Source organism: Nyctereutes procyonoides, unplaced genomic scaffold (genome assembly GCF_905146905.1).
Source record: "Nyctereutes procyonoides isolate TBG_1078 unplaced genomic scaffold, NYPRO_anot_genome, whole genome shotgun sequence".
Lineage (NCBI taxonomy): Eukaryota > Metazoa > Chordata > Mammalia > Carnivora > Canidae > Nyctereutes > Nyctereutes procyonoides.
Genome location: NW_026575042.1, coordinates 3,785,394 through 3,799,076, shown reverse-complemented (window position 1 = coordinate 3,799,076; position 13,683 = coordinate 3,785,394). Strand labels below are relative to the sequence as shown.

The 13,683-nt window shown below is 41.1% G+C and overlaps 1 protein-coding gene across 3 annotated transcripts in view; it reads right to left on the bottom strand.

Moving 5' to 3' along the window:
* UBP1 (upstream binding protein 1) overlaps positions 1 to 13,683 on the bottom strand; it is a 52,955-nt gene that overhangs the window by 16,220 nt on the left and 23,052 nt on the right. For 2 of the 3 annotated variants that reach the window (XM_055321397.1, XM_055321399.1), the window contains exons 3-8: positions 12,582 to 12,658; positions 6,562 to 6,667; positions 5,775 to 5,881; positions 4,122 to 4,274; positions 3,910 to 4,020; positions 3,369 to 3,476 (exon numbers count right to left, since the gene is read on the bottom strand). In XM_055321397.1, coding sequence (XP_055177372.1) covers positions 3,369 to 3,476; positions 3,910 to 4,020; positions 4,122 to 4,274; positions 5,775 to 5,881; positions 6,562 to 6,667; positions 12,582 to 12,658 — 662 coding nt within the window. The remainder of the gene's footprint in view (positions 1 to 3,368; positions 3,477 to 3,909; positions 4,021 to 4,121; positions 4,275 to 5,774; positions 5,882 to 6,561; positions 6,668 to 12,581; positions 12,659 to 13,683) is intronic. The other variant, XM_055321398.1, reaches the window with a different exon arrangement.

The window sequence follows — 13,683 nt, the reverse complement described above, 5'->3', positions numbered from 1 at the left end:
GAGGAAATTTTAAATTTCTGTAAGTTTGTCATAAAGAAGTAACTAGGGTGATCATTTAAAGATTTTCAAACAGGGGCACCTGGGTGGCTCAGTTAGTTTTGCATCTGACTTTTGATTTCGCCTCAGGTCATGATTTGAGGGTCATGAGATTGAACCCCATGCTGGGCTCTGCACTCAGCAGGCAATCTGCTCCCCCCCAACCCCCCCCCCTCTCCCTCTACCCCCCCACCCCTTCCCCCACTTGCTTGCCCATGCATTATCTCTCTCTCTCTCTCAAATAAATAAATAAGTCTTTTTTTAAAAAGGGTTTTTTGGCATAAAAGTATGTCATATTGGGATGAAATTATTTATAGGCAGTGGAAAAGAAAATGGTCTTCTTTGCAACTGTTTACATTCATGATGAAAAGTTTCGTGTCAACCTCAAAAATATGTATATACTTTTTCAAAATTATTTTGAGTATAAAAGGGTCTAGACCCCAATGTGAACGAGCTAAGAAACTGTGAAGCACTGTGAGGGCAGAAACTAGTCTCCTCGATGGTTACAGGTGCTTACAACATGTCTGACATCCAACAGAAGTATGGACAGAAGGAAAATAAAATAGAAATCCCAAGCTCTTCCCATTCTTTACAACCACCCATTATGTGCCCCCTTAAAAATGGGAAAAGTGACTAGAGTTGTTTCAACTACCAACTTTCTTAAAGAGCAATCTACTCTAGCTGGATAGCACCGGTGAACTCACTGCACACATACCAATTTCACTAGAAAGGATCTTTCAGTAGTACTTCCTCCTTTTAAACTAGGGCTTTGTTTCTCTCTTCATCTTACAAAACAGTACCTCCTTGGCTTGTGCGGTCTGAGGAACCCAACCGGTAGATCTAATAGCTTTCTGGGTGTCACATGTTCACCATCATCTCCACTGGCTGGAAGATGATTTTCTTACTACACCAACCCCCCCCAAAACAAAATACTACAACGCAGCCTAACCTGCACATGAGTGAGGTAAACCTTATAATATCAGGCCCCCTCCACATCTGCTCTAACACTGCCAGCTATCTGAGGAAACGAAGCCATCAAAAGGCTTCAAGTTAACACAGCACAGTAATATGGCAGAGCCACCAAATGTACAGAACCTCCATATACACACCTATTTCACTTGCACACATCGAGATTTCTTTAACAGTAGAAAAGCACAGCTGCTAACAGCTGACATCTAAAACTTGTCCAATAAATAGGAGGCCCTATTCACTGAACACCAAACTGGTCCTCCTGGGAGGCCTCAGCTCCCAGGGAATAATGGGTGGCAGGTTCTGAAATGGCCCCCCTACCCACGTCTCACAGGTTCCTCTTCCAGTCTCCACCCAGGAGGGCAAGGACAGATTGAAGAAGACTTTCACAATGTTTCTACTACCTTGTCATGCCTCCCAGCCTCCCTGTCTTCAATGTGAGCAATGCTACACTGTGCTGAGTCTGTAATTTGTGATGGCTCCAGCAACAGCTGGCTTGGACTTATGTGGGCACCATTCTGCTGCATGTGAACAAAATCCCTCCCCCTTAAGATTGGAAAATGCCAACCCACCCTAGACCGTAGACAATAGCGGCCCCCTTGTGAGCCAGTAAAATACAGCCCGGAGACAGAGGCTGGCAGATGCCTTAAGGGGTTTGTCAGGTAGCAGCTCTTCATAACCAACAGCAGAGCCTCCATGCAGTTGGGACCATTTCATAGCACCTTTTAACAGGTGAACCTCACCTCCCATCCTAAAGAAAACCATTGTCACTATCCAAGAGCTGTGAGCAACACTGGCCTTTCTTTGTAGACACTTACAGAAATAGAGGAAATGCTGTGTACTTTTTTAAGGTATTAATCTGTACCTTGTTTTCACACAGGTTTCAAAAAGGAGCTTTAACCACCCCCTAGAAGTATCTTACCAAACCAAACACAGCCCAGGGCAGTAAGCAATATGCTCCAGGAAGATGTGAAATCCCAGGCCAGTGAACTGCTGACGTTTTGCATACTTTAGGCTTGAGTTAAGAATCATTAACGATTTACCAACAATTCTACCATCTCCAGATAAGCTCTGGATTATAACAGATTTCTTTAATTTATGAATTATCAGAACCCATTCCTTTTAATTAAATAGTTTCTAACAAGAGAGGAAAACTGATTTGAGTTACCAGGATCTCCCAGAAAAGTTTACCAAGAGTCATTTGTGAGTCTTCAGCTGGGAAACGAGAAGATTAAAAACATAAAACTGGAGGGGGCATTCCCGGGAAGGAGCAGACAGTTGTTCCACACAACCAGAGAGCTCAGTTAAAGAAAATGCATCCTGTGTGCTCCCCATCCATCCAGATGACTACATGTGCATGGTTCTTGCCTATTTTCATGCAGTGCTTTAATTTGGAAATGAGGTTCCTGTGATAGGGCCGGTGACTTGCAGAACCTCCAGAGAATCACACAGATGTGTAAGAGTGAAAATCCCTGTCTGGCACCTTGATAGCATAAGCACTGCCATGATGGAGAGAGTGGCCATTGATATATATGATGACGGTTACTTTAAAAAATTATAGAATGCTCTGTGTTTACATTTATTGTGGGGACATGGTGATCTAAGATTAAAGGACAGAATAAACCTTCCTAGACTGTTCAATGAAGAACTGGGTCATAAAATAAGGATCTGCTGCACTGAAGCTGACGAAGCCAAAACCCCTGACTGCATGCTCGGAGGACCAGGTCTGAGGGTAGTGAGGTGCGCTAGACTGGCCTGATGCGTTAGATCATACTGCAGGAACCAAGAGGAAACACTGATGCGAAGGTTTCTACCAGTGCTGCCAAACAGGCTTTTAAAAGCACAGACACACACTCTTATACTACATGCAGGGAATTGTGACACAAAGTATTGCATGTTAATGTCAAGCTCGCTGCCATCATTTCTCTAAATATCCATGAAATTTTCTTATCAGTTATACACATGAGAAAGCAAAACTTTTCTTTAATTACACAAAAATGATAACTATTTTACTAAAGAAAGTATTTTTAATTAATTTCAGTGCTCTTGAAGGAAGTGTGTGTGCCAAGGAAAGAGAGGAAGGGAGGGAGAAGGGGAAGGAGACGGGGAGGGAACACATTTCTGGGTGTCGTTTCTCCCTCCAAAACCACCCAATATGGTCAACTTTGTATTAAAGTGTTAGATTTAGGAAATTTTCCTCAGTGAGGAACAAACAGAAAGCAGGAAGTCTAAACAAAAGCAAATTAAATCAAGACAAGGACATCAAAAACAAATTTGGCTTTACTTTTCTGTGGAAGTTGATCCTATATCTAACACTGCACAAGGTTTCTTGCACAATGAAAAGAGAAGCAGAAGTCCCTTACACTGCCTCGCTTTGCCAGAGAATCACCGTAGTCTGCTGGCAAAGTCCGCTTGCTGGACTTTTTCTGCTCATGTTCAACTGCATCTTCAATTATAGGCTCAAGCCTCATCTGGACAAACACCAAAGATTGGGATCAATGTCTTTTCATTATACAAAGAAAGATCTAATACCCTGTTTTATGTCTCTGCAGTCCAATTAAACAAACGTATGACTAGCAGGATTCAAAGTTAAAGAAAATGCAAAACCCCAGCAGTGAAAAAAGTCAGACATTCTAGGTCCCGACTTCATCTCTCGCCAACTTCAAGGTTTTGAAGGTCTGTGTCTGAGACCTGATTGGGATTTCAGCATCTTCATTCAACCCCACCCAGGAAACTTAATCTATTAAAACCCCCAAATTTAAGTAAAATCCTTTCCCCACAAATTTCATCAAGAACATTCTACCACCCCACCTTCCCGACCCCGCTACAGCGCAACTCCTCCTTAGAGAGTGCTGATATGCAAACCGCTCTCCTCCTCGGATACCAAACGCTACTGTGCGCTACCTCTGTGAGGATGGTGGTGTCATAGGACGGCTGATACTTTTCCTTCTCATGAGCCGTTCTCTTCTCCATCTTCTCTCGGTCGGTTTTTTGTTTCCTATCCGCACCTTTAGGCTTGAAAACAAAGCAGATGATTTCATCCACTGGGCTGAAGATGGACAACTTCCAAGCAAAACTGGGCTTCAGTAACTAAAAGCCTTGTTTCTATGGCTCACCTTAAACACTTTGATTTGGCAGCTAGCTGAGTGTAGATGATCCGTGTATTCTCCATTTTCATTCTGCTTAAAGGTATCAACCTGAATCCTGAAAGGCACTCCCTTCTCACCACCGTGCTTCCTTGGGGTAAATTCTGTGCTGATGCAGTGTACCTGAAAAACAACTCAAGCTGAAAGGGGACCCAACGGACCATCCGCTGAGTCTCCTTCTATTTTGCTCCTTCTCAGATGTCCTGCCACTGCCATAAATTCAAGATCCTTTCAAACTCCTGCATATTAGCCAGATGGCTGTCATGAATTTTTTCCATACGGCTTTCACAAATCCAACTGGGCCTTTCTGACCATTCTAGCAATGAGCTCTCCCCAGTCCAGTGCCTCTCCTCGTCTAATGCAGGACTTGTTTGGATCATAGGTACATCTCCTACCCTCCACTCCGGACTGAATGATGCTCTCAGATCCGGACTCCCTGGCTCAGTCCACAGCATCCAACACCTCACTGCTGAGAGCTTCTGTTGTCTGCCCTCTTCTGTCACCACCTGGATTCTAGCCAGCCCAGCAGCTTACTGCTGTGTCTACACACACCAGCTGTGAGACCGCCTGGAGCAAGGCCACTATTCACCCTGCTTGGATCAATCCAAACTCTTCTGTCAACCTTCAAAGTTCACTGAGGACAACGCTCATTTCCCACAACTTCTGCCCCTCTCCCGATCCCAGCATGATGTCAACTAACATGTACCATGCCCCTAGTGATTATTGGTAGTATTTGGTAAATCACAAGAAACACAAAATACTACAGATACTTAAAAAACAAATATTCTTTACAGTTCACACAAATCAGACTTATGCTGATTAACAATTAAGCAATTTCCCTTTCTACATAAAGATTACCTTCTCGTATACAAGGTATAAAAACTATTACTGATTGCATTTTACATACATTGTTTTTTTAAAAATTCATCTCTTAGAGATACAAACTGAGTATTTATAGGTGAAATTAAATGCCTGGGAGTCACTTTAAAGTATTCCATCAATAACTAAAACAAGGGAAACTACTACTAACTGCTGAAGCCAGATGATGGGTACCCTGAGGATTCATCATTATTATGCTCTTACTTTTGTGGGGTTTGAAATTTTCAATATTAGAATGTCTTTATACTAGAGAGAAAATCTTGAAACTGTACACTTTTCTCAATCCCACCCTTTTATTCTAATTTTTTAAGTAAACTCTACACCAAATGTGGAGTTTGAACTTACGACCCAGAGATCAGATTCGTACATCCTACAGACTGAGCCAACCAGGTACCCCACTCCCGTTCTATTTTAAACAGCAGCTTTTAAGTTCAAGAGAAACGTATCTAATGAACAATAAAAGTTTTGATTACTGTCACTATCAATGGTAAAAGTAACATTTGAATAATGCTTTACATACCAGACTGTCTTTATATGTTAGTCTATAAATGAGTCAGTAGATTAAGTACAATTTAACAGCATATACATATGTAAGTTTAAAAGTATGTAAAATAGAAAACATTACAAAAGAGCTTACAAACAAGCACTTAAAGAAGATACATTCATGTGTCAAGAACTCAATCTCATCTATGGCCTTCTAAATGCCTCAGCTAGCATGCTTCTAATAACATAAAAACTCCAAACCTGAATGAAAGCAGACGTGCGCTTTGCAGGGTCCCACAGAAATTCAACCGCATTTAACTGGCTTGGATTAGTCCTTGTGTCAATTATTCCCACAGACATTGGGATATCTGTATTTTAAAAAAAAGTTACATAGAAACTCATTCACTACGAGTAACTAAAAAGCTTACAACTTACTATAATTATGTTCAAATGAAGCTATTACAGCTCCACACAGAACCTTTCCCTTCAATGCTTTCCCTGTCAACGGCTCAACAGGTGCTAACACTGAAACCCACCTAATGCCTATCAGACTTTCTCCCAGGATGGCTGGTGGTTTCTTTTCTTTTCTTTAAGATTTTATCTATTTATTCATGAGAGACACACAGAGAGAGAAGCAGAGACACAGGCAGAGGGAGCAGCAGGCTCCTTGAGGGGAGCCCGATGCAAGACTTGATCCCAGGACCCTGGGATCATGCCCTGCGCCAAAGGCAGATGCTCAACCACGAGCCACCCAGGCATCCCTTTCACCATGGTTTCTATCTCATTTTATTCAACATATGATGGATGGAGCCAATTGAGAATTAAATAAATGATTTTAAACCCCAAATTCTTGGCTTAGGTTCTTTTAGCCCTAAAAGCCCACTTCATTTCTAAACCATAGAACAACTCAAGGCACACAGGATCTGCTAACACCAAAACTCTCTCCACACAATTATACGTGGTGCAGGTATATATACATGGCGCCTTCCCTACCCACCAGGCACACCTAAACAACTGCCTTCATCTCTCTTTTGACAGCCACTCGTACCTAAATCAAGAAGTCTGTCTCCTGGACGATTCCACTTCCAGCCTTCAAGCTGCTGATGCTCCGTATATTGTAGCCGTCTGTCATGGAATACAACTCTTATGATGCTCTACGGAACAAGTAGGGAAAATGAGTACTTTTAAACTGTTCCAGCTAACATGCAGAAGCATTTTCACTTGTTATGTATTAACCTCTAATAGAGAAGCATACCAAAAAAACAAAAAACAAACAAAAACCCTGCTTTAAACAACTTTCTATTATTTTTTTTAAGATTTATTTATTTATTCATGATAGACAGAGAGAGAGAGAGAGAGAGAGAGAGAGAGAGAGAGAGAGAGGCAGAGACACAGGCAGAGGGAGAAGCAGGCTCCATACCCGGAGCCGGACATGGGACTCGATCCCGGGACTCCAAGATCGTTCCCTGGGCCAAAGGCAGGTGCTAAACCGCTGAGCCACCCAGGGATCCCCCTTTAAACACTTTCTAAGTGAATTGCTTTCTTGGAATAATATCTGGATTATGAGTATAATTATATGGTGCAAGATTTGTAACTCAGAAATAAAAGGTGCAAATAAAATGGTTACTTAGGGAAAATTTTTCTTTAAAATCTGATAGTGCAATTCAAAGTTAAGGTACATGCCCATAAAATCAGTGAGCAAGAACTCCATTTCTATGAAGAAAACATCAGATGCACACAGGAATTACTAAAATGAAAGGGCAGTATAAACAGAAACAGAGAAACCAAGGTACAATGGTAAAACTGTTCATTTAAAATAATAGTTGAGGGCAGCCCTGGTGGCGCAGCAGTTTGGTGCCACCTGCAGCCCAGGGTGTGATCCTGGAGACCTGGGATCAAGTCCTACGTCGGGCTCCCTTGCGTGGAGCCTGCTTCTCCCTCTGCCTGTGTCTCTACCTCTCTCTGTGTGTCTCTCCTGAATAAATAAAATCTTTATAAAAATAAAATAAATAAAATAAAATTAAATTAAATTAATAGTTGATAACTGAACTTCTTTAAAGACAGTCAAGGATGAGTACTAATATATAGAAATGCTGAATCATTATATTGTACCTGAAACCAATAACATGGCATGTTAACTATATTTTTTTTTTAAAGAATTTTTTTTAAATTTTTATTTACTTATGATAGTCACAGAGAGAGAGAGAGGCAGAGACACAGGCAGAGGGAGAAGCAGGCTCCATGCACCAGGAGCCCGACATGGGATTCGATCCCGGGTCTCCAGGATCGCGCCCTGGGCCAAAGGCAGGCGCCAAACCGCTGCGCCACCCAGGGATCCCTGTTAACTATATTTTAATGAAATGAAAAAACAAAAGGATTGTCAAGGAACAGGTAGGGGAATCTGAAAAAAAAAAAAAAAAGAAGAAGAACATATATGCAAAAGTCATTTCTACAATTTCACTTGCAAGAGGTTATCTGAGGTAAGCAAGGGAAAGGAAAAAAAAAAACAAAAAACTCACAGGTAAACTTTATCCAAACAGGATGGTTTGTTCCCAGGGAAGATTTTACTCCACAAACTCTAGGCCAGCTCTCTGTTCTCCACCCATCCCTCCTTCGCCTCCCACAGGTTTGGGGTGCCAACTATTGTTCCATTCCAGGAACAGGAAAACAGGTCATCCAAATGCCTTCAGATACCACGTTTGCACTAATTCATGATTGTAACACTTTTATAGATAACTTTCTCATGATGCAATAAGATAATCGTATTTCTAACAGATGCTCTGGTATAAATAGGAAATAATTTGTTAGCAATACATACAAATACTATTTTAGTGTGCCTGCCTTCCCTATCCACCAAGTACTGTCCAAAACATAGTAGATAAGTATTTTGAAGCAAACTATTTAAAAGTAGCTATATCTTAATTTGAAATACAGTTGACCCTTGACAGGATGGAGATTAGGAGTGTTGAATTCCCACAGAGTCAAAAATCCATGTATAACTTTTGATCCCCCCAAAACTTAACTACTTAACAGCTTACTGTTGACTAGATACTTTAGTGATAACATCAACAAATGAAGAACATATATTTAGTATGTTATATATTATATACCATATTCTTACAATAAAGCTAGAGAAAAGGAAATGGTTACTAAGAAAATCATAAAATACATTTACAGTACTATACCTTATTTATTGAAAAAAATCTGCCTGTAAATGGAACCGTATCATTCAAACCTGTGTTGTTCAAGGGTCAACTGTAGTTTAAAGAGAGGCCAAGTCAGTCATCAGGACCAAAGTAGAAATCTACAGAGGCACAGTTGCTGCTCTGATTCATGTCCATCTGCCTTCCCCCCCCACCCCCCGCACCCACGTGTACAGGGCCTGCCCAGGCAGTCCACCAACACCCATGTCATGCTGCCACCCACTGGCAGCAAAAACCTCACGGGGAAGGTACACAGGCTGGCAGTGGCCCCTGGGTCACACTCACCAACACACTGAACTCAGAATAAAGTGCAGCACTGAAATGTCATGATTTTGATTCTTCCATATTTAGTAAGACCCAGACTGAATCCAGAAGTTCAGATGGAAACAGTATGAGAATGTGGGTATCATTTGAGAGCTTTACTAAACCCCGTTCTAGATCAGACTAAGAGAGTACAGTAAGGAATATGAAAGGAGAACCATACTTAAGAAGTGGCAATATATATAAGAAATCCTCTTAAATGTAATTGGAAGAGAAAAAAAAAGTCATTAACTCAGACACCTAGACAACCAGCAACAGCTAAAGGGCCCTACCAATATGACGAATAGAATAAGCACCTCACTGAGTACAGTTAGCATGCTCAGCGAGTTCCAAAGCATCACTAACACTCCAGCATTTGCTCCCAGACTCCCCCACAGAAGCAGAGTCAAAGATCATGGGGCCAGGAATTAGATAACAGACTGCTATGGAATATTTTGGGGATCTTCTTGGTAAAAAAGGATGTAATTTTTAAGAAATTCACCCTGCAGTCTTTGGCTGTAGCAGACTGTAGCTCTGAATCCTGGACCAGGTCTCAAGATTTAATTGGATGTGTTCTGGCACAGCCACCAAGTACCAGAAAAGGGGCTTTATCAAGTGGAAGATAAAACCGATTTAAGACCTTTTAAAAATTAACCTTTCCAATCCGTAGCTGTTTAAGGAAACTGATGCTTCCAAAGACGAATCCTGGTTTAATGTCAACAAAATATCCACTCTGTGCTTATAGGTGGATGGTTTCTCTACTGTCAACAGTTCACTATCTCATGATGCAGATTCATGTTTGCTGTAATTTCTTAACTTGCATTAATTTTGTATATTAAGTGTTTTTAATGTATTTTAAGTTGGAACTAAGTCCAAGGAAGCTGAACTTAAAAAGCAGTCATGCAACAACTTAATTAATCCTACCATTCCAAGTTACTCTGACAGATATTTTTAGCTAGCTTACCAAAAGTATTTTAAACATTAAGTCTCCTCTAGTAGATGAGTTATTTCTAAATTTACCACCTATTTTACAGGGAAAAGCCAGATTATCTTCACTGCTTCCAAAGGGACTTTCTCTAGTGCTTTGAAACCTAAATTTGGAATTTGATCCACATGCCAAAGTTTGTTTTGCTCAGAATGCTGAACAGCTATGAATGATGAAATGATGAGCTTAGTTAAAATTACTGTTTAAAAGAGAAAATAAAATTATGAGTTAGTAAATTCTAGTCTAGCAAGGAGAGAAGGAAGGAAGGGAGGGAGAGAAAAAAAGAAAAAACAAGCACAAGCGGGAAGAGATAAAACAAGCATGGCAAACTGACGATTCTTGTGGAAGTTGGTGGGAGAACTTTCATGTGCATCAATGATACACATGTAGAGTTTATCATAAACGACCACATGATAGACACATATGGATGTATCATACCATTCTACTTCTGGGTTATGTTTGAAATTTAGCATAGAAGTAGTTTTTCAGTAGTGTTCTAACATTTTGGATCCAGTTTTAAGGGTCTCAATATGGGGCACATAATGTCTTACTCCAATTTATAGAGAAATCTACAATTTAAACAATTTTTCTATACTTCTATACTGATTAAAAAAAGAACAAAACCACATCTAACAGTCACCAAATACAACTTTCACAGAAACAGAAGGGCTCACCCACATCTTCAAAATATGTATACTGGTTGGATTTTATTTTTTACTTTATATAAGGATTTTATTTATTTGATAGAGAGCGAGCACACGTGTGCACACACACAAGCAGGGGGTACAGTAGGCAGAGGGAGAGGGAGAAGCAGACTCCTGGCTGAGCAGGGAGCCCAATGCAGGACTCGATCCCTGGACCCTGGGTTTGTGATCTGAGGGGAAAGCAGAAGCCCAACCACTGAGCCACCCAGGAACCTCTATTGGTTAGACATTAAGTGGGGTGACACAATTGGCAGATCTGCCTAAAGGGTTGTCAGGGTGCCCAATGGCCTGACAATAAGCTTCCTACACACTGGAAAATGAGAGCTGTTAAGTCTGGCCCTTGACTAGACTGTAGCTATCTGCCCAGCAGAGAACAGCCAATCCAAGTAGGGTCTGCTTATCTGAACGATGATGGCTTTTTAAAACAGTAAGCTCAGTCAGTATTCACTACAGGTCAGAATGCCAATGGAGAAAATGAAAAAAAAAATAAAATCATCTGACTCACCCTCCAGGGAAATGACCAAATCCATCAATTGAGCACAGACACAACAGACTCAAAGAACAAATGGCAAACGTGAGAATGGGCAAATAATCTCTCCCCCTCTGTACTGGGTAAGATGCGAGTCCCAGGAGTCAGAAGGAGAAGTCTGGGAGCTCACTCCAAGTTGGTAAGACACTGATCAGTGGGGAGCAAGACCCTGTCTTTCCCTCAACCTCTCACAGGATTGGGAGGCTTCCTGCCCCCAGGAGTGGGAGGAACACTAAAACATCCCGAAGACTCTCAGGCCTCTGGGTGCTGGGCAACTGGCTTTTCCAGACACACCAAATTTGTTAGCCTTATATTAGTATCCACTCCCCTGTGAAGGCTGCCTTTCCTGTACTCACCCTCTAAAAAGGCAGATCCACAGAGGGGAGTCTTTCCAATGGAATGCCTCTCCATACTGAGGGCCCAGCAGTGCCCAGGCCCCTACATGCCTCTCTGTAGGAAGAGGGAAGCATCAAGAGAACTCATGTCTGCTTTTCTCTTGCTAACACTTAGACAAACTAAAGTTCTGCCTTCTTCCACTTAAGCTTATTCTAGAAGTCTTGCCTTGTAATACTATGGAATTTATAATACACCGTGGTGAGTGACAAGTAGAGGCTAGAGGACCCACCCTGCATGACACTGGAGGGGGCAGAAATGGTTCTGACGATATAGTCTAAAAGCGGAGGGCCACACCTTCTATACTTGGAATGACTGCCTTCATTCAAATACATCAATAGAGTGAACAGAGTTTGAATTTTACTTAGAGAGATTTTAAGAGGTAAAATAAAAGGGTTTTGAAGAGTTTCATATTAACACTTACATTACCCCCCACATTATCTTTTAAAGAAAACCGTAAGCCTTTGTTGTGGTGGTAGGTTTTTTTCCCCCCATAGCCACAACTACAGTACCTTAGTTTCCAAAGGGTTTTCACATTTACTTCACCCAATAACTGCTATCATTTCTGTTTTACAGATAAGTAAACAAAATATAGCTCAAAAAGTTAGGAGTTTCAGAGATGCCTGGGTGGCTCACCAGTTGAGCGTCTGCCTTTGGCTCAGGGTGTGATCCCGTTCCCGGGATTGAGTCCCACAACAGGCTCCTTGCGAGAAGACTACTTCTCCCTCTGCCTGTGTCTCTGCCTCTCTTTCGTTCTCTGTGTCTCTCATGAATAATTAAATAAAATCTTTAAAAAAAATAAAAGTTATGAGTTTCAATACAGCTATTACTTCTTAAAGTGAAATTAAATAATTCGTAAATAACTCTTGTGCAAAAAAACCCCAAAACTTTTACAGCAAAACTGTTTTTTAAGCATTGCAGTATCTGTTAGGAATTATGATGGATCATCCTTACCTTTACCAATTTTCCAGTGATCTCAGGCATATCTCCCATTTTCCGATTATCCAGCATCCGAATTTCATAAGACTGACCTATTTTAAAGAAATTATTTGATGGTAAAGAAATTGTGTATCATTAACAATCCATATAAAGAACATCACTCTGTTTAACATAAAAATTCAATAGTCTCCCAGGGCACGTGGGTGGCTGGCTCAGTACGTTAAGTGATTAGGTTAGTCAGTAGGTTAACTGTTGATTTTGGCTCAGGTCATGACCACCTCAGGGTCATGGGATGGAGCCTTGTGTTGGACTCCATGCTCAGTTCAGGGTCTACTTAGGATTCTCTCACTCTCCCCCTCTGCTCTTCCCCACCACTTGCATGTATGCACACATGCATGCTCTCTCTCAAATAATAAAATCTTTGAAAGAAAAAATTCAACTGTCTCTCAACTAGAGAAGTAAATTCAGATTGATCTTTCTCTTCCCTGCAAATACCACCATCCTTTCCTTCTTGCACAATCACAGAAGACTAAGGAGTTTCTCTGGCATTACTTTCATTTGCTATACTCCCACACTTTTTTTTTTTTTTTTAGAGAGAAAGATTTTTTTTTTTTTAAGATTTTATCTATTTATTCATGAGAGACACACAGAGAGAGAGGCAGAGACACAGGAAGAGGGAGAAGCAGGCTCCATGCAGGGAGCCTGATGCGGGACTCCATCCTGGGACTCCGGAATCATACCCTGAGCCAAAGGCATCAACCGCTGAGCCAGATGCTCAACCGCTGAGCCACCCAAGCGCCCCCACACTAAATTTTTATTATGCATACATGCATAACCCAAGAACAAATCTTGATCAGTGTTATTGAGATAAAACTTACATACAATAAAACTCATCCTTTTAAAGTATATGATTAACTAGTTTTTAGTATATTCAGAATGGTGTAACCATCACCACTACCAATTTTAGATGATTTCATGGCCCCAAAAGGAAAATTCTACCTTAGCAATCACTCCCCATCCTCATCCATTCCAGCCCCTGTCAACCATTCATCAATCTACTTTCTTTGTCTAGCAACTTCACACATTTGATACAAATGTAACCACACAACATGTGATT